We start from the raw sequence: 23844 nt of genomic DNA, 5'->3' as shown, positions 1-23844 counted from the left end.
ACCTTATGCAAAGACCCTATAGCAAGTGGGATCATGGGCTATTTGAGGAACAGAGAGAAGGCCAGCTCCTGGGAGAGCAAAGAGCAGAGCAACAGGAGATGCAAATCCTAAGCAACTCTCTCCATGATGCCCTTTTGCCTGAGCACTAAGTGTTTTTATCCTCTGCTTGATTCATATTTAATGTGTATCTTTATCGTCTCTGTCAAATTCTGGTTAGACTCAATGCCCCAACTGGCATTAACCATGTTTATCTCTTAGTCGGCCCCACGTGGTAGTAGGTTGGGTTAGAAAGAATGACAGCCAGTTGAAGGTCAGAGCTCCAGAAAATCTGTATCATTCACAGGGCTAGGACACCTTGATGTAGATGGTAACTCAGCAGAGAACTCAAAATAGAAGAGCATCTTTTTTGTAATCCTTCAGATAACCGTAATGTCAAGCTACAGAGCTCTCCCAAGAGACTCATTAATACCTTAAAAGCCCTGAAGCATCAGTGTTAACTCTGGATCAGGTGACCATATGCGGATGTCAGCTGAAATGACTGAAGGGTGACTGAAGGGTTTCCTCTCTAATAACAAAGCCTTTGGCTATCTTGTAAAGACAGGGTGAAGGAAAATGGTCTGTTTCAGTTTGATTGTGAAAATCCTAGGATAATCATTTTGTTTACTACATTTCCCTGAAAGGAAAATTTTCCATAGTTATAATAATTACTAAAAATAGCAGCCTACAGTCTTCCTCTGACATAAATGAATTCAGCAGAAGATCTACCTGGCCTTATTTAGAAGCATGGATATACATGGTCTAAGAAACAATACGCCAATAGTAAGAAGAAAAATAAAATAAGGAACACAGTCAAAGCAAACCTCTTTTTTCTAGGATATATGGGGGTGTCTTTCTCAGCTTGTTGGACTTCAGACAAGGTAAGATGAACAGATCAATAGTCATAATCTGCCCTGAAAACCAAAAATGTTAAAGGAAGGTTTGTTTAGTTTCCTTGGCCTAGAAGGGAGGGGGAGAACTTTTAAGTTTGGCTGAAGCTGCCTGCGAAGGAGCCTCTAGGGGGAGAGAGGGCAGCTCAGCTGCCTGCGGAACTCCAGGCAACATGAGGGAAATTCACTTCAAACAATAACTGCCAGCACTAAAATTTCCAAGGAGTTATTTACATGGCCACTAGAAGAGACAGAAAAGAATGGACTCCAAGCCTGTTCCTTCCTTAGAGGAATGGATACCTGTTTACACTAGTGCAGTGGTCAGCCAGCTTGTTAATGCTTAAGAGAAAAGAAAAGGTAGATAAAAAGAAAGAAGAGGTGTATAGTGACACAAGGAGTGCCCAGTGGAGAGAGATGGTTAGAATAGGTAGATTTAAGCAGCAAGAGAACATGCAGAACTTCAAAAACACGATTTATCTTTTTAAGTTTAAATTTAAATTAGTACTTCAAATGAAACAATTGAACGAATGTCCTACAAAACTACAGAAACTGAAAAGAAATCAGATACAAAAGTCTACTGTGACCCAATCTTATTCTAATTTAAACTTCCTAGAAAATATCCTAGAAACTGAAATGCAACCAATCACAAATAAGAACTCATAATGAATTAGAGTACCCAACATATATTCTGGTAGTTTGTGTAAGTTCACTCCTAAATCTAGATGGAGAATGACATTCTAGGGATTGCCAAACTTTAGGCTCCCTTCCCTACTCTAAGAGATAGAAATTTCTGGACATCAGGAGATAGACCAAGAGTCAGAGGGTTCCATTCAGAAATATTCCCTACCAAAGCAGCATCCAAGCCATATTTAGCTATCACATGCACTGCTTTCCACCCTCCATCTAAAGGACAGGACACTGGTCCTAGAGGCCAGAGCTGACATAGCTCCATCAGTCAGGGGTGGCTGACACACGCATGGCCTATTTTTCCTGTGCCTTTAGTCCAGTCCCTTTGGGCTCAGCTGGGCTACTTTCCCAGCTAGAGGAAAGGATATCCAGGCCCTTTTCCTTGTTTTTCCAGAGACAGAACTTGTAGACCTGCTGAGAAATCTAATTACAACCTCCTTTCATGCTAAAATCCAATTACAACCTCTCCTAGGGTGAAAGCCAATCTTTTTGATACAAAAGGAAGCCAAACAAAGAGGCTTCAAGCAGAGGGTGTGCCTGTGTTCTGCCTTCTCTTAGGCAACTATTCAGAAAGGTTGCAGTGACTTTCTCTTGCCTTGAGTACGAATGGCGGTCATAATCTATTACGACTCCCGTCCTCATAAGAAGGAAAAATATTTTTCTGTCGATGCTGGAGTTTCTGGGGATTTTCTCAAGCATCCATTAGTTGGGCAAAGCAAATTTTGAGCCACTCTCCACACACACATTTTTGATTCAGCAAGATGACATTTTTCATTGAATTTGGAATATGTTAAACAAGAAAAAAGTGAGTTATTAAATCCAATATCCTCCTATAATCTGTTCCTGCCCTCTTCAGTGTCCTATGCCACCCTTTCAGCTACCTGTTCACTTAAAGATAATGAGAAACTGCAGTGCTGCTTGAAGAAGGGTCACCCCAAATTCCTGAAACCTAAATAAGATGAACAGAGACAGTTCTCAAAATAGTCATTTATGGAAATACATATTTTCCAAGTACCTGGCATAAGTCTAATTGCTGAAACAATAAAATCCTAACCACGTTCTAATCAAATATCTATCACAACTACATAATTACTAGTCACAGACTATGTATAAAATCCAGATTTGCAGCTTATCCCCCCCAAAAATGGGCAAAATGTTTAGAAGGAGCATCCAGTTATCTATTAGGTTTTCAATTGGATATGAGTGGAGCAATGGTTTTTTTATAGGATAAAAATTACCCTAGGCCCAAATCAAAGTGCTACAGCCATAAAGTTAAAATAAATATATGAACAAGGATAAGATCCACCATTTAATGAATCTCAAATACATCCAAAAGCAAAACATTTTTACTACGCTTGACTCATCTTCAGAACCTAATCATCTATATAATATGATAGGGAGCCAGTAGCAAGGATGACCAAGATTTACAAAAGTCAGAAGAATTGACCTTGACTGTAAGTCAGTGAAAACCTGTAACTAATTTTAAGACACCATGTTTGCTCAGATCTTCATGTTCTCTTAGCCCTCTGGAATCATTTTTTAGCTCTCAAGCCGTTCGTTCAGAGGGTTCCCTCAACCTTTTATTGGAAACCAAAAAACTTTGAGCCAACTCTAAATCCATGTAGCATTCTGTTGGAATTCAGGAGAATTAAAACAAATGCTGAACCCCAAATGTCCTCTCTTCCTCTCTTTTTCTTCCCGGATCCCCAGTGTCAGCACATAACAGTAGCCTTTGAGGACTTCACAGTAGAGTGTAGGTTAAGCTCTTTCCAGGAAACTTTTCAGTAATTTCCTAAAATATAGGTAGAGGAAGATACTAGAAGTTTTTGTTTTAAACTTGGAAAACTTTTGGTTTAAACCTTGGTACTCCCAATGGTCGTGCATTTAAGAGCTTCTTAGATAGGTATGGGGGCTTTAGCCACTGATAAAAACAGCTGATTGATGTCTCCTTGTAATCTGAAAACAATTGAATGTGATGGATTTCAAAAGCAAATGTTTTCCTATAATTTGAAAAATACTCTGGGTAGGAAAGTAGACGGTTACTATAGTCTGAGCTCTGGATATGATTAACTTCTTTTCTTTACCCAAAACGTGACAGACAGAAATTAGCCCATGCTTATTCTATGTTTGGTTTTTTTGTTGTTTTATTTTTCCCAAATCCTCTGTATTTGGATGGTGGCCACAATAAGGTCTGAGGTTGTAATCATGGCTGGAAGTAGCTGACTCACCTCACATTCCCAGCACCCTGATAACAGGGCTAATATCTCTAGAGATCCATAGTGTAGTTATTGAATGTAGTATGTACATTTTAGTGCCATGAAACTATCAAAAATAGTCATTGTCCCAAAAGAATTAACAGCAGATTCCCTTATACACTATTATTCATCCAAAAGACAATTTTGTTTCAATGTGGCTAATTAGACTACTCTTTTTTTTTTTAAGATTTTATTTATTTATTTGGCAGAGAGAGAGCAGGAGAGCACAAGCAGTGGGAATGGCAGAGGGAGAGGGAGAAGCAGGCCCCCTGTTGAGCAGGGAGCCCGATGCGGGGCTCAATCCCAGGACCCTGGGATCATGACCTGAGCCAAAGGCAGTCGCCCAACCAACTGAGCCACCAGGTGCCCCTAGACTACTCTTGATGAGGCAAATTTCTGCATGTTTTGGGACTAACTACCCCAAAACAGTGATTTTTAGAACAGAGGTTTACAGTCTGTAGTCAGCCTGAGCTAATGAGTTGGATTTCCTTTGGCATAGAAAAAGACTGCAAAATGGAGGGGAAAAGAACAGAGAGACTAATTTACTTCCTAAGGTTCCAGATTAATCCTGGTGTCATAACATTCTAGAGACTGTATGAAAAGCAAAATGGGAGAGTACTTTAAAGTGAAAAAAAAAAAAAAGCCGTGTTCTAACACAAAATACTCCCAGAGCTACTTGCCCATATTTCTTTCTAAAACTCTTCAGTTCACTCTTCAAATCTTATGATTATAGCAGCAAAATCATCTTTATTGAGTGCTAATCACATTTGAATACCTTGTAGCTTTGGATTCTCTCCAAAGATGAGGACTGCTATGTTCCATTTAAAAAGAAAAATGTGCCTCAGCTAAGGCACTACAGAGGAGGAAAAACTTTTTCCTCTACCCGCTCATGTTCAGTGTCTGAGGTCTGCAAATTAAACTGACAAAAGACAGGTTAACAGGAGAAAAAGGTTTATCTGTATGCACCCAGGAGCTGGCTCCTTAAAGAGTTAAAGTTTAAGGCTTATACATCTAACTTAGTAGGGAAAAGGAATGAGTGAGGGAAGAAACAGCTTCTACAAAAGGACAAAAGGTTTCTTTAGGAAAGACAAATGGGTTTTTAGAACAAACTGGAGATAAGAGAGTTTGTGAAAATGTGTGATTATACACATATAAGTGGTCTTTCTTCTTCAGAGCCATAAAACTCTCCTGGAGAGGAATTTATGGTAGGCTTACTATTGGGCTCTCTCCTGGGAGTAGAAGCTACCCTGAGGAGGGAATTTATGGCATTTTTCATTTCTCAGAAGGTCCTGCTTTTAGTCAGATAAGGGAAGCTCCAAGAAGGCTTCTTTCTGCATCTGTTGAATCTCAGATGCCCTCAGCTTTCAATAACCGTCATACCAGCTCAAGGGTTCCAAGTGGGTCCCCACAGCAACTATTAGACAGACTTGAAACAGGCAGCACCGGGGAGCAGGAGACAGCTTCATTGGCAGAGGATCTGAAAATATTCAAACCCATGAATCCTAACTTTTGAATCAAGTGTTTTTTGGTCAAGGTTCCGGAAATGATAGATCCAGGCGGAAAAATTGAATTTGGGATCTGAGAGAATGTCTTAAGGGATTATTTATCAAGGTGTGGGCAGTGTATAGGGAAGCCACAAGGGGTTCTGAGAACAGGCTAATAAGAACTAAGTTTGTACATGCCAGGGAAGGGAGCATTTTCTAAACTCAGCCAGAAAATGCTGCATAGAGGGGAGCTATGACCTTCACGAGAGGGGCATAGTCACAGAGAGGGAGCTGAGAAAATGTATTCCCTGATTTTGCACTCCTCCTTCCCTCAAATTTCTCCTGAGTGCACCCCACCAGGTGAACTCAACAGAAAGCATAAGGCAAGAGAACTGGAAGATGTGATTCATACAGGTTCTGGGAAAGCTCAGTTTGGAGAAGGCTTGGAGAGTGGATATGGTGTGGATCTGGAAGAGCAGATGGAAGGTTTCTAGATATTTAGTTGGAGGGAAATCTTTTCCCAGTGTGGGAGAGGTAGAATTAACAGCTGTAGATCAGCTGTGTCCTCTCCTTGCTTGAATGAATCTTCTGGAGCTTCCCCTTGGAAGGCATAAATATGCCCAGGTTTTTCACCCTATTTTCAAAGAACTTCTCAAACCTCAGCCATAAAATCCATTAGGGCTATTGTATCTGCTGCTTTCAGGGAAGACAGGTAATGTGCAACATTGCACCATTGGGAAAAGCCATTGTTCTCCCTGCTTAATGTGTTGGCCCTCACCAAGGCATATGAGAGGCTTCAACCATGTGCTGAATCCTGGAGGGACTTATGCCTGGAGTGAGTCCTTTCATTAGTGGTTCTCACAAGAGCTACTCATCAAAGCCCACCATTGTTCCCCAGCAGATCCCAACACCATGAGAATGAGGCTATTTGGAACTGTTCTTAGGTATGATTTGCTGTTTTCTTAATCCTGGAAGAGAACTACCCCAATGAATAGTTCTTGGTACATTCACAGAGCTTTAAGCACTTGAAATTCCTCTCCCAACTAGCAGCGCTTAACAACCGACTTTGTTAACAAAAGAGGGACAATTTCCATTGAATCCAAAGAGGCTTTCTATTGTGCTGGTTGAGTTTAACTAATAAGGGAAACTTAAATAAGAATAGTCAGAGCAGAAAGCCAAGAATCTGACATTCAGGGGAAAGAAATTTCAGGAAAGTAGGGAATGAAATAAATTGGGAGAGTGGGGTGTAGAGAAAAGAGCTAAAGGCAGAGAGAGAATAGGAGTAATAGATCTGATCTTATCATGGGCTAGGCTTCAAAAGGTGAACTGTCATGCCATTAACAACATGAAGCAAATCATTCAGGTTTTTGTTTGTTTGTTTGTTTTTAATTTATTTGACAGCGAGAGAGGGACCACAAGCAGGGGGAGTGGGAGAGGGAGAAGCAGGCTTCCCGCCGAGCAGGGAGCCCGATGCGGGCCTCAATCCCAGGACCCTGGGATCACGACCTGAGCCGAAGGCAGACGCTGAACGACTGAGCCACCCAGGCGCCCCTCATTCAGTTATTAAGTCCTGCAACATGACAAATGCCACAGGCCTTCAGGGGAGCCGTACTCAGGAGTAGATTCAGAATTTGTGAACCAAAAGTTTACTGTATGTATGGGGCCTTCTTTTTTAATATAAAAAATAAAAATTAGGTACAGGGCTTTGTAAAGACCCCGTTCAAGTGAAGAGCTCTAAAACTTAAGTTTCGGGCGCCTGGGTGGCTCAGTTGGTTAAGCAACTGCCTTCAGCTCAGGTCATGATCCTAGAGTCCCGGGATCGAGTCCCACATTGGGCTCCCTGCTCTGCGGGGAGTCTGCTTCTCCCTCTGACCCTCTTCTCTCTCGTGCTCTCTATCTCTCATTCTCTCTCTCTCAAATAAATAATAAAATAAAATCTTTAAAAAAATAAAATAAAATAAAACTTAAGTTTCTTAGCTCTGTAGTACATCCACCTCTGGCTATATTCAGGTGTCTGTTAATCCAAAGAATATGCAAAAAGATGGGGGGGGTCAATGTAGATACAAGAAAACCCTGCATGCACAGAGAAAAAGGAAATAAAAGGACAGATATCATAATGATGGGGTTTTGGAATATAGGTGAGGTTCAGTAGGGTGAGGTCTGGAGCCAACAACCAAGAAGGAATTCTTGAGTGCAAAATGGTGGTTTATTAAAGCACTGGGACAGGGCCTATGGGCAGAAAGAGCTGCTGCCCCAGGATTGTGAAGGGTAGCTAATTATATACTATGGGGTTGGGGGAGGTAAGGAAAAGGGAGGTTTTCAAAAGAACTTTCATATGCTAAAGAGGACCTACAAGATACTAGAGGCCTTGCCATTGTCAAGTTAAGGTTTTTTTTTTCCTTCTAGCAAGGCATTAACTTGAATATAGTTAGGAGCTTCCTTGGAGGAACATTACACTCTGCCCGCTTCAAGTATCTTTTAATGAGCTGCAGGTTATAAGGACATTTAATTGTATCTACGTTTCCTTCTGGAAGCTAGGCCTTTGATAGAAATGCTTTGTAGATTGCTAAAACATTTGTAAACTGAGGGAGACTTTAGTCTTGCAGGATTGTAATCTCTGTAAGTTAACTATTTGTTTTTTCTTTCCTTAGCTTTAGGGCAGCCAGGAGTGCATGAGGAATGTCACATATATGGGGGGGGTTTGGGGGGTGTCAGCTTCTGCTTTGTCCTCACCTTGCCTCCTGTTCCCTCATCAATAATATGATTGAGCAAAGAAAAATAAATATAGCCAAAATAATTTTTCACATTGCACCACTCTCAAATAGCTCCAAAAGCAAAGCGTTTTTCCTATACTTGCTTCAACTTCAGTTACCTAATCATCTATAGGATATGATAGGAAGCAGTGGGATCAGAGTCTGAGATTTACAAGTCAGAAGAATTGACCTTGTCTATAGGTCAGTGAAAACCTGTAACTGGTTTTAAGACACTATGTTTGCAGGGTACCTGGTTGGCTCACTCGGTGGAGCATATGACTCTTGATCTCAGTGTCATGAGTTAGAGCCCCATGTTGGGTGTAGAGATTACCTAAAAATGAAATCTTAAAAAAAAAAAAAAAAAGACACCATGTTTGCTCAGGTATTCATGCTCCCTTAGTCTGTTAGAACCATTTTTAACACAGGCAGTGGTGGAAACTTTCAGAAGGGCTGGCAAACGCCTGAGGGAAAGAACAGAGCACTGCCTTCATGGGTCCCTCTTGTATAGAGTTGTGAAATGAGACCCAGTGAGATTAGTGAGTGGTGAGTGGTACAATCAGATGAGGAACTCCAGGAGGAATGATGAAGAGGTGTGGAAACATGGCTGTCGTACAGTCTTGCCTAAGATAAGCCTGTGGGATCCTCTAAAAATAAAGTAATCCTTCAATTACACGTTATAGAAGAGGGAGAATGTACTAATTTCTCCCAAGCTGGAGAGAGAGAAATCTTTGAGAATGTCCCTGAAAAACAATACCTTTTGAAATCTTGCATGTTCCTCATTCATGACGGGGCACAGTGGCACAGAACTCAGGAAGCTCTCCCTGGATGGATACTCTATGAAGTGGAGGTGAGGCGACAGGTAGGAATACACGGATGGTTCATAGGTGAAGTGCTTAGCATAGTACTTGGCATATAGTAAAATCTCAAAAAATATAAGCCATTACATTACCTATTATATATAACAGTTAATGATAAAAACCTAGTTTTTCAATAAAACTATAGTTGGGTGAACATAAGTCAAAATTCCAAAGCTTCTTATGAGCTAAACTCTAGAGTCCTAGAATATCATTTCTACCTCAATCATTTGGTCAAGTAACTAAAGCCAGTCCAGACTGGAGTGGCAGAGAATTAGACCACTCAATAGGAGGAGCAACAGCTATCTTTACTGTCCTGTAATGTTTATGTGTGTTAAATAAGAAACGTTAGAAATTGTCTCAAGACAGCTACCCGTGCAAGTTAGAATAGAGTTGACATTCGTAGATGTTTGGTTCTCAAAGGGGAGCTCTGTTTCTGTCATGCCAAATGTTTCATCTGGATGTTTGTTTTGATGCAACATGGGCTGGCCAGTAGAAGAACTTCAGGCATTTAAAATTTCAAATCCTAGGTTTCCCCCAAAAGGCCATTCCTATAAAATGCAGTCTAGTTGTCATCTGTTAACATTCCAGATGAGGGTCTCCTGAAAGTTTGGTAACAAGACACTCTGTTTCTAACAGAAGGGAAAAGCTCTCCTCAAAGTTCCCTGCCATCTCTCACCTCTAACCTCTCTAGACCCATGAAAAGAAAGAGTGGTACAAAGGAAAGAAAGAATTTAAGAACACGAAAGGGATGAATTAAAGTCTCTGTGAAGTATTAATTATTAGACTTATTAAGCCATTTTTGCTTTCTTTGAAACTTTGAATGTTTCAAAGAAATGATATCTTTCATTTCATTTTTACAGGTACAATCACCAAATGACTATATGATCACATTTGAGTCTCAGAACAACCCTAGAAGATAAATAGGAGAGGTACTATAATTTTTTCTGTTTTGTAGATGAAGAAACCAGTGACTTGACAAAAAGTCTCTTGGCTGGCAAAGGCAGCTCTGTTCTGGAACTCAGATCTTTCAACTCGGTACCAAGTGTTCTTTCAGCTATGCCGATGCCTCTGAATAGATTCATACATTTGGGCGAAAAAACATGATCTAATTTCACATCAGCTCTCCATATTTAAGTCCTCAAGACTAATAACTTTGTATTCAAAAATTTGTCTCATTTCTGGATTTTTCACAAGAGTTTTATTTGTTCTTTTTACAAAAAGAACAATCTGCATTTTGTAGAAGACACACACCAAATTTAAATGTCTCAAAATATATGACTTTTTACTTATCCAAGATTAAATGGTATTCATCATGCTTAGTAAGGACATCATGGGTTTCATTTTCAAAGTACTTTGCAAGCATCAGCTAATTAAGCCTCCCTGTCATCTTCAGTATGACAGTTGTTTTCAAAATATCTCTCATTTCCCAGGAAAGTTCTCCACTCTGTCTTATTTATACAAATCAGCACATTTGTTCAGTTCTTAAAATAAGCTAAAGGCTGTGAAATTATTTTGATCAGTGTGTGGCAAATACGATCAGCTCAGTGAGGCAAAAATGCCCAGTGACTGGTCTAAAGGACAAAGGGGAACACAGCATGAGAACTCAAGTCCTTCTACATTCTGAATACTAGATTGTTCCACAAGGTCTAGTCTTTAAAAGTATAACATAGTCATCTGCTTTTTAAGTGAATATTCAAGGTGTTTTCCCACTTGGGTCATTCTAAATGACGCAGTCATATTCTGTCTTTAAATTTTGTCTTTTATTTCAGGATGAAAATAAACATGAGACCCATAAAAAATAGTCCCATTCTGGACACAGTAAATAATCAGGGACCATACAGGAAATATTGGGTTGACTCTCAAAAAGCCTGCACAACGGGTCACCAGAGGTCATGTAACAAACCCTATACTTATTTCATGTCTTAGTATGTCTTCCCATGGGGCTATGCCAAGATTCTCAGCACTGTATTAGCTCCTTTGGGCTAAGGCCAATGTGAAACTACATCTTACGTGAGACTAGAAAGACAGTAATTCAGGAATACCCTTATCTCCTAAGTATGGATTAGATGCATGTAGAAAACTAGAATTTAAATGTGGGGAATAGAGGACAAGTCTGTTTGAGTTTGTTTTTAATGAGTGAACTAAATGTAAAAATGTTCCAGAACTAGGACTCTTGGGCAGCTTAAGATCACCAAGGAGAGGAAGACATGGAAGGATGGAGGGGAAAAAGTAAAGGAACACTAAAGATTCATTTTCTTTTTTTTTTTTTTTAAGATTTTATTTTATTTATTTGAGAGAGAGAGAGAGCACAAGAGGTGGTAGGGTCAGAGGGAAAAGCACACTCCCCACTGAGCAGGGAGCCCGATGCGTCACTCGATCCCGGGACTCTGGAATCACGACCCGAGCCAAAGGCAGTCGCCCAACCAACTGAGCCACCCAAACGCCCAAGATTCGTTTTCTTTATAACACACCTAATACAAGACATAAACGACCACAGTGATAATATTTTTTTTTAAGATTTTATTTATTTATTTGAGAGAAAGAATGAGAGAGAGAGAGAGAGCACATGAGAGAGGGGAGGGTCAGAGGGACAAGCAGACTCCCTGCTCAGCAGGGAGCCCGATGCGGGACTCGATCCCGGGACTCCAGGATCATGACCTGAGCCGAAGGCAGTCGCTCAACCGACTGAGCCACCCAGGCGCCCACAGTGATAATATTGATGAGATGCACCAGGCAGAGTGATGGAAACAATAATCAGTTACATGTGTGTGTTACTTCAGAGTTTGCAAAGAGCTTCTCCACCTCACTGGCTCCCTTTGACATTGCAAGGAATTGTTATTTGCATTCTATACATGAAATTTGGAGAGATGAAGTAATTTGCTCAAAGTAATATTTAGTACTTGGCAGAGCCAGGGCCCGAAGCCAGAATCTCTCATTTTTAGTCTGTAGCCTGTTCTGAAGCCATGAGAGAATTTTGCATTCTGGGTCCAAAGCACTGCATTCTAATCCTTGCTCACCTCTTAAGCCTGCACATTTAGCCAAGTAATTTAGATTTTTCAGGCTTCCACTTCTTTACAGTCAAATGTTGTCTACCTACTTTCCTTATTGGATCAAATGAGACCGTATACAAGAGAGTATTTTATAACTGCGAAATGTTATATAGATGTAAAAAGGGGAATAGCTAAGTGCAACTTAATGAATCCTGGGGCCTTGCCTCAACATATCCTTATTGCTAAGCTTTCCTCCCTTCTGTCTAAAAGAACAAAGAATTCCTCTTCTCTTCAAAGTTAAACCTTCCACCTGTGCTTTAATATTAGACCAGCAAATATTTATCAAGATTCTATCACCTCACTTCAATTCCATCATCATTGTACAGAGAAACAACTGAGAGTCAAAAAAGCTAAATAATGTATCCAAGATTATGCAAATTAAGTAATAGAGCCCAGAAGTCCTGAATCAGAGCCTTTGCAATATTCCCTTCACAATGACTCAGGCAACTTCTCTGTTTTCCTCCTATTTCACTTCTCTGTTAAATGCATAACAATCTACCCCAAAATTAAATCACTTAAAACCAATCCCCTTATTTGCACATGATTCTGCAATCTGAATGGGACTCACCTGGGTGGTTCTTCTGGTGATTTTTGTCTGGAGTCACTCATGTGGCTCCAGCAAGCTGAGAGCTCTGCTGGGGCTGAACCATCCCAGATAGTCTTTCATCTTCCAGAGTTCTCTGTGGCCACTGATCATTTAGCAGTCCAAACTAGTCTCTAGTCCAAATTTTCTTACAACACGGTGAATGGCTTTCATAGGAAGACAAATCCCAATATGCAAGTGCTTACTGAGCTTCTGCTGGCATCATGCTTGATAATGTCCCATTAGCCAAAACAGGTCGTAAGACCAAAGCCAAAGTCACAGAGCATAAAGCCCAGAAGTTGTAGTTCACTAGGGTTATCATTGTTTACTGCATCTCCTCTCTCTCTCCCTTTATCTTCTCACTCATTATTTATGCTTTCCCTTCAGCATAGAAAATACTTTAATGACCACATTTAAATACAAATAAAAATTTCCTGTGATCACACATTCCCCTTTAGCTACCATCTTAAGTGAGTGGTCTACATTCATTGTCTTCATTCCTTTTTCTACTCCCCAGTAACTGCAGACTGGCCTACGCCAACACTATTGCACCAAACCTAGTCTCCCTCAACTCCAATAACCTCTGTATTTCCAAAGGCAATGGATAATTCACTGACCTTGTTTATTTTGACCTCTCTGTGACATTTAACACTTTTTTTTTCTTATGTGACTCCTTTCTCTCATCCTTTGTATCTTTAGCTTTCCTCATCCTCTAATGGCACCAAATGGTCTTCACTCACCAGGGTTGTGGCTCCTGCTCTCTGCTCTACTCACTGTACGGCTTCTCATGCTAATAGCATCCAAATCTATATCTTTAGCCCCAAACTCTACGCTTACCCCAGACCTATTTATCCAAGTATGTCTCTATTCAAATGCAATTAATTTAAAACTAATTCATCATCTTTCTTCTAAAACTGTGTCTTCCTGTTATAATCCCTTATCTTGGTGATGAATGCCACCATTTACCCAGCTGCCCAAATTAGAAATGAGATAACCCAAGACTCTTCCTTTTCTTCTTCCCACAGTATCCAATTGGTCTTATCTGTTCTAACTTTAAATAGTTCTCAGAATATTTATGCAGTGGTAAATGTTTAACAACCAGCTTTGGGCAGGATGGGGTGGGGCTAGTGGGGTTGTTGGGTAGCATTATCTAATTTCAAATGCCTTTTATCCCTATTTCTGTTGCATAATGTACACATCACATTATACTAAATCATTGATGTACTTGACTTCCTCCTTTTTAACTCTTCAGACAGGAACTATGTAGTCCTGTGCTTAGGTGGTATCTAGTAAGCACTTAATAAATGCATAAAAGAGTGAAGGAGTGACGCACACCCTGGCCAACTTGACACATGTTTCTTCTTGATCCATTCAGCTGCATTCGATTTAAGAAAACAAAGAGAATTATGTGAGATCCTATGATCAAGTTAAAGGGAAATTTCTTTTCTCACATTTAATTAGCTATGCATATTGCTATAAAAACTAAAAACAAAGGAAATTAGTCTTGAAACCCATAATACTTTGGATGATTCTTGCTTCCTCTTTATGTTGCTACCATTTATAAGAAAACATGGTAACAGTCCCTTAGCCTAATTTCATTGTTAGTTTTGGTGAATGTAGGAAAGACTCCTGAAGTTAAACAGAACTTTGGTAAATGTGTAGGCAAAGAGACTGTAAATGTTCCACTGGAAAATTATTTTGATCTCACAGCAAAACTTATTTTCTGAGGCTTTGAGTTGTATTCAAGAATTACCATTTGAGGGCGCCTGGGTGGCTCAGTTGGTTAAGCGACTGCCTTCTGCTCAGGTCATGATCCTGGAGTCCCGGGATCGAGTCCCACATCGGGCTCCCTGCTCGGCGGGGAGTCTGCTTCTCCCTCTGACCCTCTTCCCTCTCATGCTCTCTATCTCTCATTCTCTCTCTCTAATAAATAAATAAAATCTTTAAAAAAAAAAAAAGAATTACCATTTGAGGGGCGCCTGGGTGGCTCAGTCGTTAAAGGTCTGCCTTCGGCTCGGGTCATGATCCCAGGGTCCTGGGATCGAGCCCCACATCGGGCTCCCTGCTCAGCGGGGACCCTGCTTCTCCCTCTCCCTCTCCCACTCCCCCTGCTTGTGTTCCCTCTCTTGCTATGTCTCTCTCTGTCCAATAAATAAATAAAATCTTAAAAAAAGAAAAAAAGAAAACACCAAACATTTAAAAAAAAAAAGAATTACCATTTGACTTTTATGGAAGAAGAAATTAAAAAAGGACAAAAATGTATTGAGTACCTCCTAGATATCAGGCATTTTTACAACTATTATTTCTTCTAATCTCCACAAAACTGATTTAGATATTGTATTAGTCAAGGTTTTCCAGACAAAGATAGATGGAGGGTGGGGGGGGGGGGGAAGAGATGGAAAGAGAGGTTGATTTATTATAAGGAATTGGCTTATGAAGTTATGGATGCTGATAACTTCCATGATCTGCCTTCGGCAAGCTAGAGACCCAGGAAATATGTTGTTTTTACATAACTCTCTAGCCCCTAGTCCAAAGGTCTGAGCACAACAAAGACTGATGGAATATGTCCCAGTCTGAGGGCAGGAGAAGACTAATGTCCCAGCTCAAACAGTGAGACTGAAGAACAAATTCTCCCTTACTCCACCTTGTTCTAGTCACACCCTCAACAGATTAGATGAAGCCCACCCACTCTGGGAAGACCAATCTGCTTTACATCACAGTCTACCAATTCAGATTCTAATCTCTCCTGGAAACATCCTCACGGGCAGACCCAGTAATAATGTTTAACCAGATATCTGGGCATCCTGCAGCCCAGTCAAGTTGTCACATAAAATTAACCATCACAGATGTTATCCTCATTCTAGATGGGGTATCTGAGGCTCACAGGGTTAAATAATTTGCCAAAGATTACATAGACGGCAACTGCTGGACCAAATTCAAATACATGTCTTTCTAACCCCAAAGCACCAATCTCCTTCTAAACTAGTAGTTCTCAGTCAGGGCAATGTTATCCTGCAGGGGATACTTGGCAATATCTGGAGACATTTTTGGTTGTCATGACTGGTTGGGGATGAGGGACTTGCTATGAAATCTAATAGGTAGAAGTCAGGGATGCTGCTAAACATCCTACATGCATAAGAATGCTAAACATCCTACATACTACAAAGAATTACCCACCCCAAAATGTTCATAGTGTCAAGATAAAGAAGCCCTGCACTAAATTATACTATTTTGTATTTTTACAGTTTCCTACTGCTAGCAGAATAGTAATAATATGCTGATCTAAAATATAAATGACTGTAGTTCCTTACTCTAATAAATACTGGTTAAATGAGTGAATGCATGTTAAATTCTGAATATAGAGGAAGGAAACTGCATTTTTCAATGACTTTTTACATTAGCATTCACTAAAAGAATAAAATATTTTAAATTATCATCAATAATACGGATAGGAAATAGATACCACTTACGTGCTTAAAGCATTAAATGCCATAATATAAAATGTTTCATTTTGATACAGTAAAATCATACAATATATTTAGTTTAAGGAAAAAAGATAGCAGCAGTTTGTGGTTCATGAGATTTATAGAATTATCTCCAGTTTTAGAACTATAACATATTAGTTATAGGATAAAGGATCATCAAGGTCATCTGCTTCATTGTTCCTCACTTGAGAAAACTGTATCTAGGAAAGGGTAAGTGACATACCCAAGGTGAAGGACAGTATGGGAGCCAGAATTCAGCTCTTCTGACAGGTACATGTTTTTTTTTTCATTCCAAGGTATTTTTCAATATCCCTGATGTGTTAGAATTTGGGGTGTGGGGTGTGGTACTATTTTTATTTAAACACATACTTCATTCAAAGGAAATTATATTTCTATGTTCTTGCCTTGTTTAGACTATAAAAAGCATCATTGAAAGGGATTTTTGATACCAAATAACCCAACGAACATTCTATGATAAGACTTCTTTTCTTCAACATAGAAAAATGTATTTGTGGGGCTCCTGGGTGGCTCAGTCATTAAGCATCTGCCTTCGGCTCAGGTCATGGTCCCAGGGTCCTGGGATCCAGCCCCGCATCGGGCTCCCTGCTCTGCGGGAAGCCTGCTTCTCCCTGTCCCACAGCCCCTGTTCCTTCTCTCACTGTGTCTTTCTCTGTCAAATAAATAAAAAATCTAAACAAAAAAAAAAAAGAAAGAAAAGAAATATGTAATTGCCATGTATGCAAAATCTTAAACCTTAACATATTGGGAACTTTTTATTTAAAAATTCAAAGCAAATTCTGAGTTTTTCCCAATACTGGCTTAGAGTTTTTTCCTCCTTCCCTACATCTTTGTGCAAGAGGTAAATGGAGATCTTTATTTGTAAAAGAGCTGGAAGAGCACCAGTGCAGGAGCCAGGAAAGCTGGGTTCAAGGCCAATTCCCTTTCTTAACAGCTCTCCGACCTCCAGCACGTCCTGTCATAGCCTTTCTAGCCCCTTTCTTCATCTGCCACATCATGGGGTTGTTGCAAAGGTCAATAAGATACTATCCCATTTTGTAAATCTGTTTGGTAAACTCAAGGCACTTCGATAATATAAACTGCCAGTATTTGTTTTGCACCATTATTAGTTTTAAATAATGTTTATTTAAAGATATAAATGGAACACACATTCCACTGTTAGTTCTTTGAATTTCTGAAGTTATGGATAGTCATTTTCAGAGGGATCCCTTAGAGGAATTAAATTGAAGTCTCCAAGCTAAGTACATGTTATTTTCATTAAAAACTAAATAGATTTGTTTATTTAGGTGATATAAGGTTACAAGTGATTTTAGTTTTCCCCCACACTCAGTCTTTATTCTTTTTCTTTTATTATGTTATGTTAATCACCATACATTACATCATTAGTTTTTGATGTAGTGTTCCGTGATTCATTCTTTGCCTATAACACCCAGTGCTCCATTCAGTACATGCCCTCTTTAATACCCATCACCAGGCTAACCCATCCCCCCGCCCCCCTCCCCTCTAGAATGCTCACTTTGTTTTTCAGAGTCCACAGTCTCTCATGGTTCGTCTCCTCCTCTGATTTCCCCCCCTTCATTTTTCCCTTCATACTATCTTCTTTTCTATCTTCTTCTTCTTTTTTTTTTTTTAACATATAATGTATTATTTGTTTCAGAGGTACAGGTCTGTGATTCAACAGTCTTACACAATTCACAGCGCTCACCATAGCACATGCCCTCCCCACTGTCTATCACCCAGCCACCCCATCCCTCTGACCCCCCACCACTCCAGCAACCCTGTTTGTTTCCTGAGATTAAGAATTCCTCATATCAGTGAGGTCATATGATACATGTCTTTCTCTGATTGACTTATTTGGCTCAGCATAATACCCTCCAGTTCCATCCACATCGTTGCAAATGGCAAGATTTCCTTCCTTTTGATGGCTGCATAATATTCCATTGTATATATATACCACTTCTTCTTTATCCATTCATCTGTCAATGGACATCTTGGCTCATTCCATAATTTGGCTATTGTGGACATTGCTGCTCTAAACATGGGGGTGCACGTACCCCTCCAGATCACTACATTTGTATCTTTGAGGTAAATATCCAGTAGTGCAATTGCTGGGTTGAAGGGTAGCTCTATTTTCAACTTTTTGAAGAACCTCCATACTGTTTTCAAGAGTAGCTGCACCAGCTTGCATTCCCACCAACACTGTAGGAGGGTTCCCCTTTCTCCGCATCCCCGCCAATATCTGTCGTTTCCTGACTTGTTAATTTTAGCCATTCTGACTGGTGTGAGGTGGTATCTCATTGAGGTTTTGATTTGGATTTCCCTGATGCCAAGTGATGTTGAGCACTTTTTCATGTGTCTGTTGGCCATTTGGATGTCTTCTTTGGAAAAATGTCTGTTCATGTCTTCTGCCCATTTCTTGATTGGATCATTTGTTCTCTGGGTGTTGAGTCTGATAAGTTCTTTGTAGATTTTGGATACTAGCCCTTTATCTGATATGTCATTTGCAAATATCTTCTCCCACTCTGTCGGTTGTCTTTTGGTTTTGTTGACTGTTTCTTTTGCCGTGCAAAAGCTTTTTTTTTTTTTAAGATTTTATTTATTCATGAGAGACAGAGGGAGAGAGAGAGAGAAGCAGAGGGAGAAGCAGGCTCCCAAGGAGCAGGGAGCCCGATGCGGGACTCGATCCCAGGAACCTGGGATCATGACCTGAGCTGAAGGCAGACGCTTAACCATCTGAGCCACCCAGGCACCCTGTGCAAAAGCTTTTTATCTTGATGAGGTCCTGATAGTTCATTTTTGCCCTTGCCTCCCTTGCCTTTTGTGATGTTTCTAGGAAGAAGTCTCTGCGGCTGAGGTCAAAGAGGTTGCTGCCTGTGTTCTCCTTTAGGATTTTGATGGACTCCTATCTCACATTTAGGTCTTTTAACCACTTTCAGTCTGTTTTTGTGTATGGTGTAAGGAAATGGTCCAGTTTCATTCTTCTGCATGTGGCTGTCCAATTTTCCCAACACCATTTGTTGAAGAGACTGTTTTTTTTCCATTGGACATTCTTTCCTGGTTTGTCGAAGATGAGCTGACCATAGAGTTGAGGGTCCATTTCTGGGCTCTCTATTCTCTTCCATTGATCTATGTGTCTGTTTTTGTGCCAGTACCATACTGTCTTGATGATGACAGCTTTGTAATAGAGCTGGAAGTCCGGAATTGTGATGCCACCAGCTTTGCTTTTCTTTTTCAACATTCCTCTGGCTATTCGGGGTCTTTTCTGGTTCCATACACATTTTAGGATTATTTGTTCCATTTCTTTGAAAAAAGTGGATGGGGGCGCCTGGGTGGCTCAGTCGGTTGAGCGGCTGCCTTCGGCTCAGGTCAGGATCCCAGGGTCCTGGGATCGAGCCCCACGTCAGGCTCCTTCCTCAGCGGGGAGCCTGCTTCTCCCTCTCCCTCTGCCTGCCACTCCACCTGCTTGTACTCTCCCTCTCTCTATCTCTGTCAAATAAATAAATAAAATCTTAAAAAAAAAAAAAAAGAAAGGTAGGTTCAGCCAAACACAGCTGGGCCAGAAAATCAAGGAGTCATTCTCACAGAGACACATAGGCTAAAAACTCATTAATCCATCTTTCCAGATATGTTAGTCCACAAAGACAATAATCACCTTTAAATACAAAGATCAATATCAAGCTCAATATTTGCTAAGAAGATCGTCTTTTAATGTTTCACAAGGAAACTTTTACCCACCACTGCTAATTATCTTCTTGGTTCACAGGCCTAGAAAACATGAAGACTGTGCTTTTTTTCCTATACATTTTGGGAACTGCAGCTGCAATCCCGGTAAATATCCTTTTTTAATCTGTTGTTACACCTCTCCTTCCTGACATTTAATTTAGACGTCCTCCATTTAAAAAGAAAATGTGTGCATATAGTGGTTTGAAATTCTCTTTTTAATTTTAATATTATTTTTTCCCAAGCAGGGAATGAATGACTAGAAAAAGTGAGATAAAATACCTTCTAAAGGAATACTTCTTTTGGAACTACCAGATTCTATAAGATAGGATAAATCAAAAACTGAAAATGTTGATTATCAGTTATTAGAAAGGCAATATGCCAGGGCACAAAAGCCAAAGAGAATGGGGAGAAATATATTTTCCTATGGAAATTCATCACTTAGTATGAGAAACCCAAGAAATTAGTATGAGAAGTTTTGGGAGTGCATATCCATACTCTTCAGCTGCATTTTCTTCAAGTTCGAATATATACTGGCTCATCAATTCTGAGTCTGTAATAAAACAGGAACCGATGGGTTAGGGGCAGGAAATGGTATAATCATAAATCGGCTCCTAACTCATCCTTGGGGGAGGGGGGATGCTGTCCAAGCAAACATGTTGAAAATAGACAGAACTAGAACTTTTTTGTTTCTTCACAATCAGATATACTGGGCCCACCATTCACACGGCAATAAATCATCCACACACAAATCAGAATCATTTGAGACCATGTCAGCAGCCTTAAAATAACGTGCAAGTTTTTGTTGTTGTTGTTGTTGTTAATGGAACCATGGCTTGGATGATCATTTCCCAAATGATCCATATCATCTACAATCAAACCAAAGGATTTGTGCCATTTTTTTCTTTTCGCCAAATGGAGGACTCAATCTCCTTTAAATAGACAAAGTAATTTCTCTCATCCCTTCTCTTCCTCATTCTCCGCTATGTCTAGGATTCTGTCCTTGCTTTTTGGATAGCTGGTGGCTAACATTTGGTTGACAGATGTGTCAGCAAAGACAAACATCATGCCACCCAGACCAAGCAGTTCTTAGAAAACAGAATGTATGACAACACTGCTAGGGATTATGCTTAAGTAGCTGGAGCTACTCCAGCTGAAATTATACATTGTCCTCTGAAATTACAAAAGTGGGATAAATTATGTTTGGCACAGAAAGAAGCCTCCACAGACCCATTGTTCTCTCCTAAAAAATGTGTTTTGCCCTTGCAGCTGTTGCCACTATGTAAACAGACATCAAAGGGTCTTTCAACCAAATGTTTGAATAACACATCTACATATAGACACATTTTAGATGTTTTCTCTTTAAGACAATTTGTTATGTAGATCCAGTCAGATGCTAAAAAGCTAAATATTTTATTTAGCTAAATATTTTATTTTATGCCCTTCTCATAGGGTTTACCTATTAAAAATCTTGTATCATTTTTCCCACCTGCCTGAATTCCACAGATGTAAGTGGTTAGGAGATTCCACACAAATTTCCAGAGGCTATGTTGTTATAGCTGTGGGAATAATAATAAAACAATTTGTTTTCAGAAAATTTCTAAAAGAAGAAAAGCTGCCATGCTTTTTGTGCATTTCTTCCACCTTAGGGAGGCAGAGCAGAGGACGAAGGGAGCAGAGAGGGGGAGCAGGTCCCCACTAATAAGTCTAAAATCTCCTCCTTCCATCGCCTTCCATGATGCCCCTGCCAGACTGGCCACCATTCTTTCTCCTTGCCCTCTTATAAATGGCTTCTTTGGAAATTTTTTCAAATATCATTACTCCTTTTAGTTGAGAAGGTGATAAGAAGCAAGAAGCAGACAGCATCTAAAATGAATCCTGTACTCCCATGTCTTTCCTCACGTTACATAATCGGTACAACAGAATGTGCTAATAAAAACAAGTCAGTGCAAATAGAATCTGAGTTTTGTACTTACGCTTAGATCTGCTTGACATCTGAGCATCCATAGCATCTCTCTAATAAAGATTTGTGGTGAATACCTGCTTAGGGTATCAGACAGTTCACAGTGTTACCACTGTATGATCTCACTGCTAGCAATAGTCATTTTTCACCTGGGTAACTTTTTATAATTCACAAACTATTATATATGCATAGACTTATCTTGATATTTCTGCTCACTGTACCTTGATAGATGACAGGGTAGGGATTCACAATTTGTCAAATGACAGATAGATAGTTAATAACAAAGTCAAGACTTGAAGGGAGATCCCTTATCTCTAAGTCCAGTTGTTAAACGTCTCCGTTATATATCACTGCTCAACCTACTCAAGCTCTTCATCGATGCCTTCAGACTTGCTAGAAATAGAGCCATCCCCCTAGTTGAAATAATACTCCATAGCTGTTCTTCTCTACTCAAATTAAGTGTACTATTTCACACAACTTTTGAATTAGTTCTACATTAAATTATTTTTTATTATAAGACTTCTTGATGGATATAAGGCTGATTCTGTTAAGAAAATAAACAAATACTGAACAAAAAGTTTGTATCTTTTCTGCTAATTATCAGTGAGTACTTAAAAGTTAACTTAAGAAAATGTAGTGTTACATCCTTTGGTTAATTTAATTTGACTTTGACTTTCTGCTAAACAACAGTTCTCAAAATTATGAAGTATGAATATTTTTTAAAAGTTTGAAAAGCACGGAAAATAATTCCAAAACTCAAAGATGACTATTATTGAAATAATTATTGCTCTATTTCCACCCAGTCTCTGCATATATAACTTTTTCTTTTTCTTAAATATGTTTGGGACTCTGTTTTCATTTAACATTATAATCTGGACATTTGCTTGTATTCTTAAACATTCTGAGAGTGTCTTTTTTTTTTTTTAAGATATTTATTTATTTATTTATTTGACAGAGAGATAGAGATAGAGCACAGATAGGCAGAGCGGCAGGCAGAGGGAGAGGGAGAAGCAGGCTCTCCATGGAGCAGGGAGCCCGAAGCGGGGCTCATTCCCAGGACCTTGGGATCATGACCCGAGCCGAAGGCAGCTGCTTAGCCGACTGAGCCACCCAGGCGCCGCTAGAGGGTATCTTTTAAGTGATATTATGTATGAAGCATATTGTTACTAATAATGATGACAATAAAAGAGTAACTAGAAATTTTAAACGTTAACATCTAGACATGAGTAACATGAGCCAATTTCTAATTTTTTCAGACAAATGCACGGTTCCTGTCTGATCATTCCAAACCAACTGCTGATCCCTTGAGTTCTATCCAACAGGCTGAAATATTGGTAACACTTAACAACACTGCAATCCCCATGTTAGGGGTTGAAGATGCAGAAAATGAAAAGGAAATTGCAGTGTCTGTAGACCATCCCAACCATAAGGTAAAAGTAACATGGTTATACTATTACAATTTTTTAATTTTCCCAAGGTATTGATTTCAAAGCATAGTCAAGGACATTACCTCGTTCTCACTCATCTCAGCTTAATTTTTTTTTAATTTTTTAATTGTTATGTTAATCACCATATATTACATCATTTGTTTTTGATGTAGTGTTCCATGATCCACCGTTTGTTCACAACACCCAGTGCTCCATGCAGAACGTGCCCTCCTTAATACCCATCACCAGGCTAACCCATCCCCCTACCCTCCTCCCCTCTAGAACCCTCAGTTTGTTTTTCAGAGTCCATCATCTCTCATGGTTCGTCTCCCCCTCTGACTTACTCTCCTTCATTCTTCCTCTCCTGCTATCTTCTTCTTTTTCTTTTTTCTTAAAATATGTTGCGTTATTTGTTTCAGAAGTACAGACCTGTGATTCAACAGTCTTGCACAATTCACAGCGCTCACTGTAGCACATACCCTCCCCAATGTCTATCACCCAGCCACCCCATCCTTCCCACCCCCAACCACTCCAGTAACACTCAGTTTGTTCCTGAGATTAAGAATTCCTCATATCAGTGAGGTAATATGATACATGTCTTTCTCTGATTGACTTATTTCACTGAGCATAACACCC

The 23844-nt window shown here is 39.7% G+C and overlaps 1 protein-coding gene across 7 annotated transcripts in view; it reads left to right on the top strand.

Annotated features, from left to right (window-relative positions):
• Positions 1-23844, top strand: part of SPARCL1 (SPARC like 1) — a 46122-nt gene that overhangs the window by 6094 nt on the left and 16184 nt on the right. For 5 of the 7 annotated variants that reach the window (XM_027597938.2, XM_027597935.2, XM_027597933.2 and 2 more), the window contains 2 exons: positions 19862-19926; positions 23038-23211. In XM_027597938.2, coding sequence (XP_027453739.1) covers positions 19873-19926; positions 23038-23211 — 228 coding nt within the window. In that variant the 5' untranslated portion in view covers positions 19862-19872. Of the gene's footprint in view, positions 1-9822; positions 9892-19861; positions 19927-23037; positions 23212-23844 lie in introns of all 7 variants that reach the window. The other 2 variants (XM_027597937.2, XM_027597939.2) reach the window with 2 other exon arrangements.

Source organism: Zalophus californianus, chromosome 2 (genome assembly GCF_009762305.2).
Source record: "Zalophus californianus isolate mZalCal1 chromosome 2, mZalCal1.pri.v2, whole genome shotgun sequence".
Taxonomy (NCBI): Eukaryota; Metazoa; Chordata; class Mammalia; order Carnivora; family Otariidae; genus Zalophus; species Zalophus californianus.
Note: the sequence above shows the minus strand (reverse complement) of the source record. Positions and strands in the feature narration are given on the sequence as shown.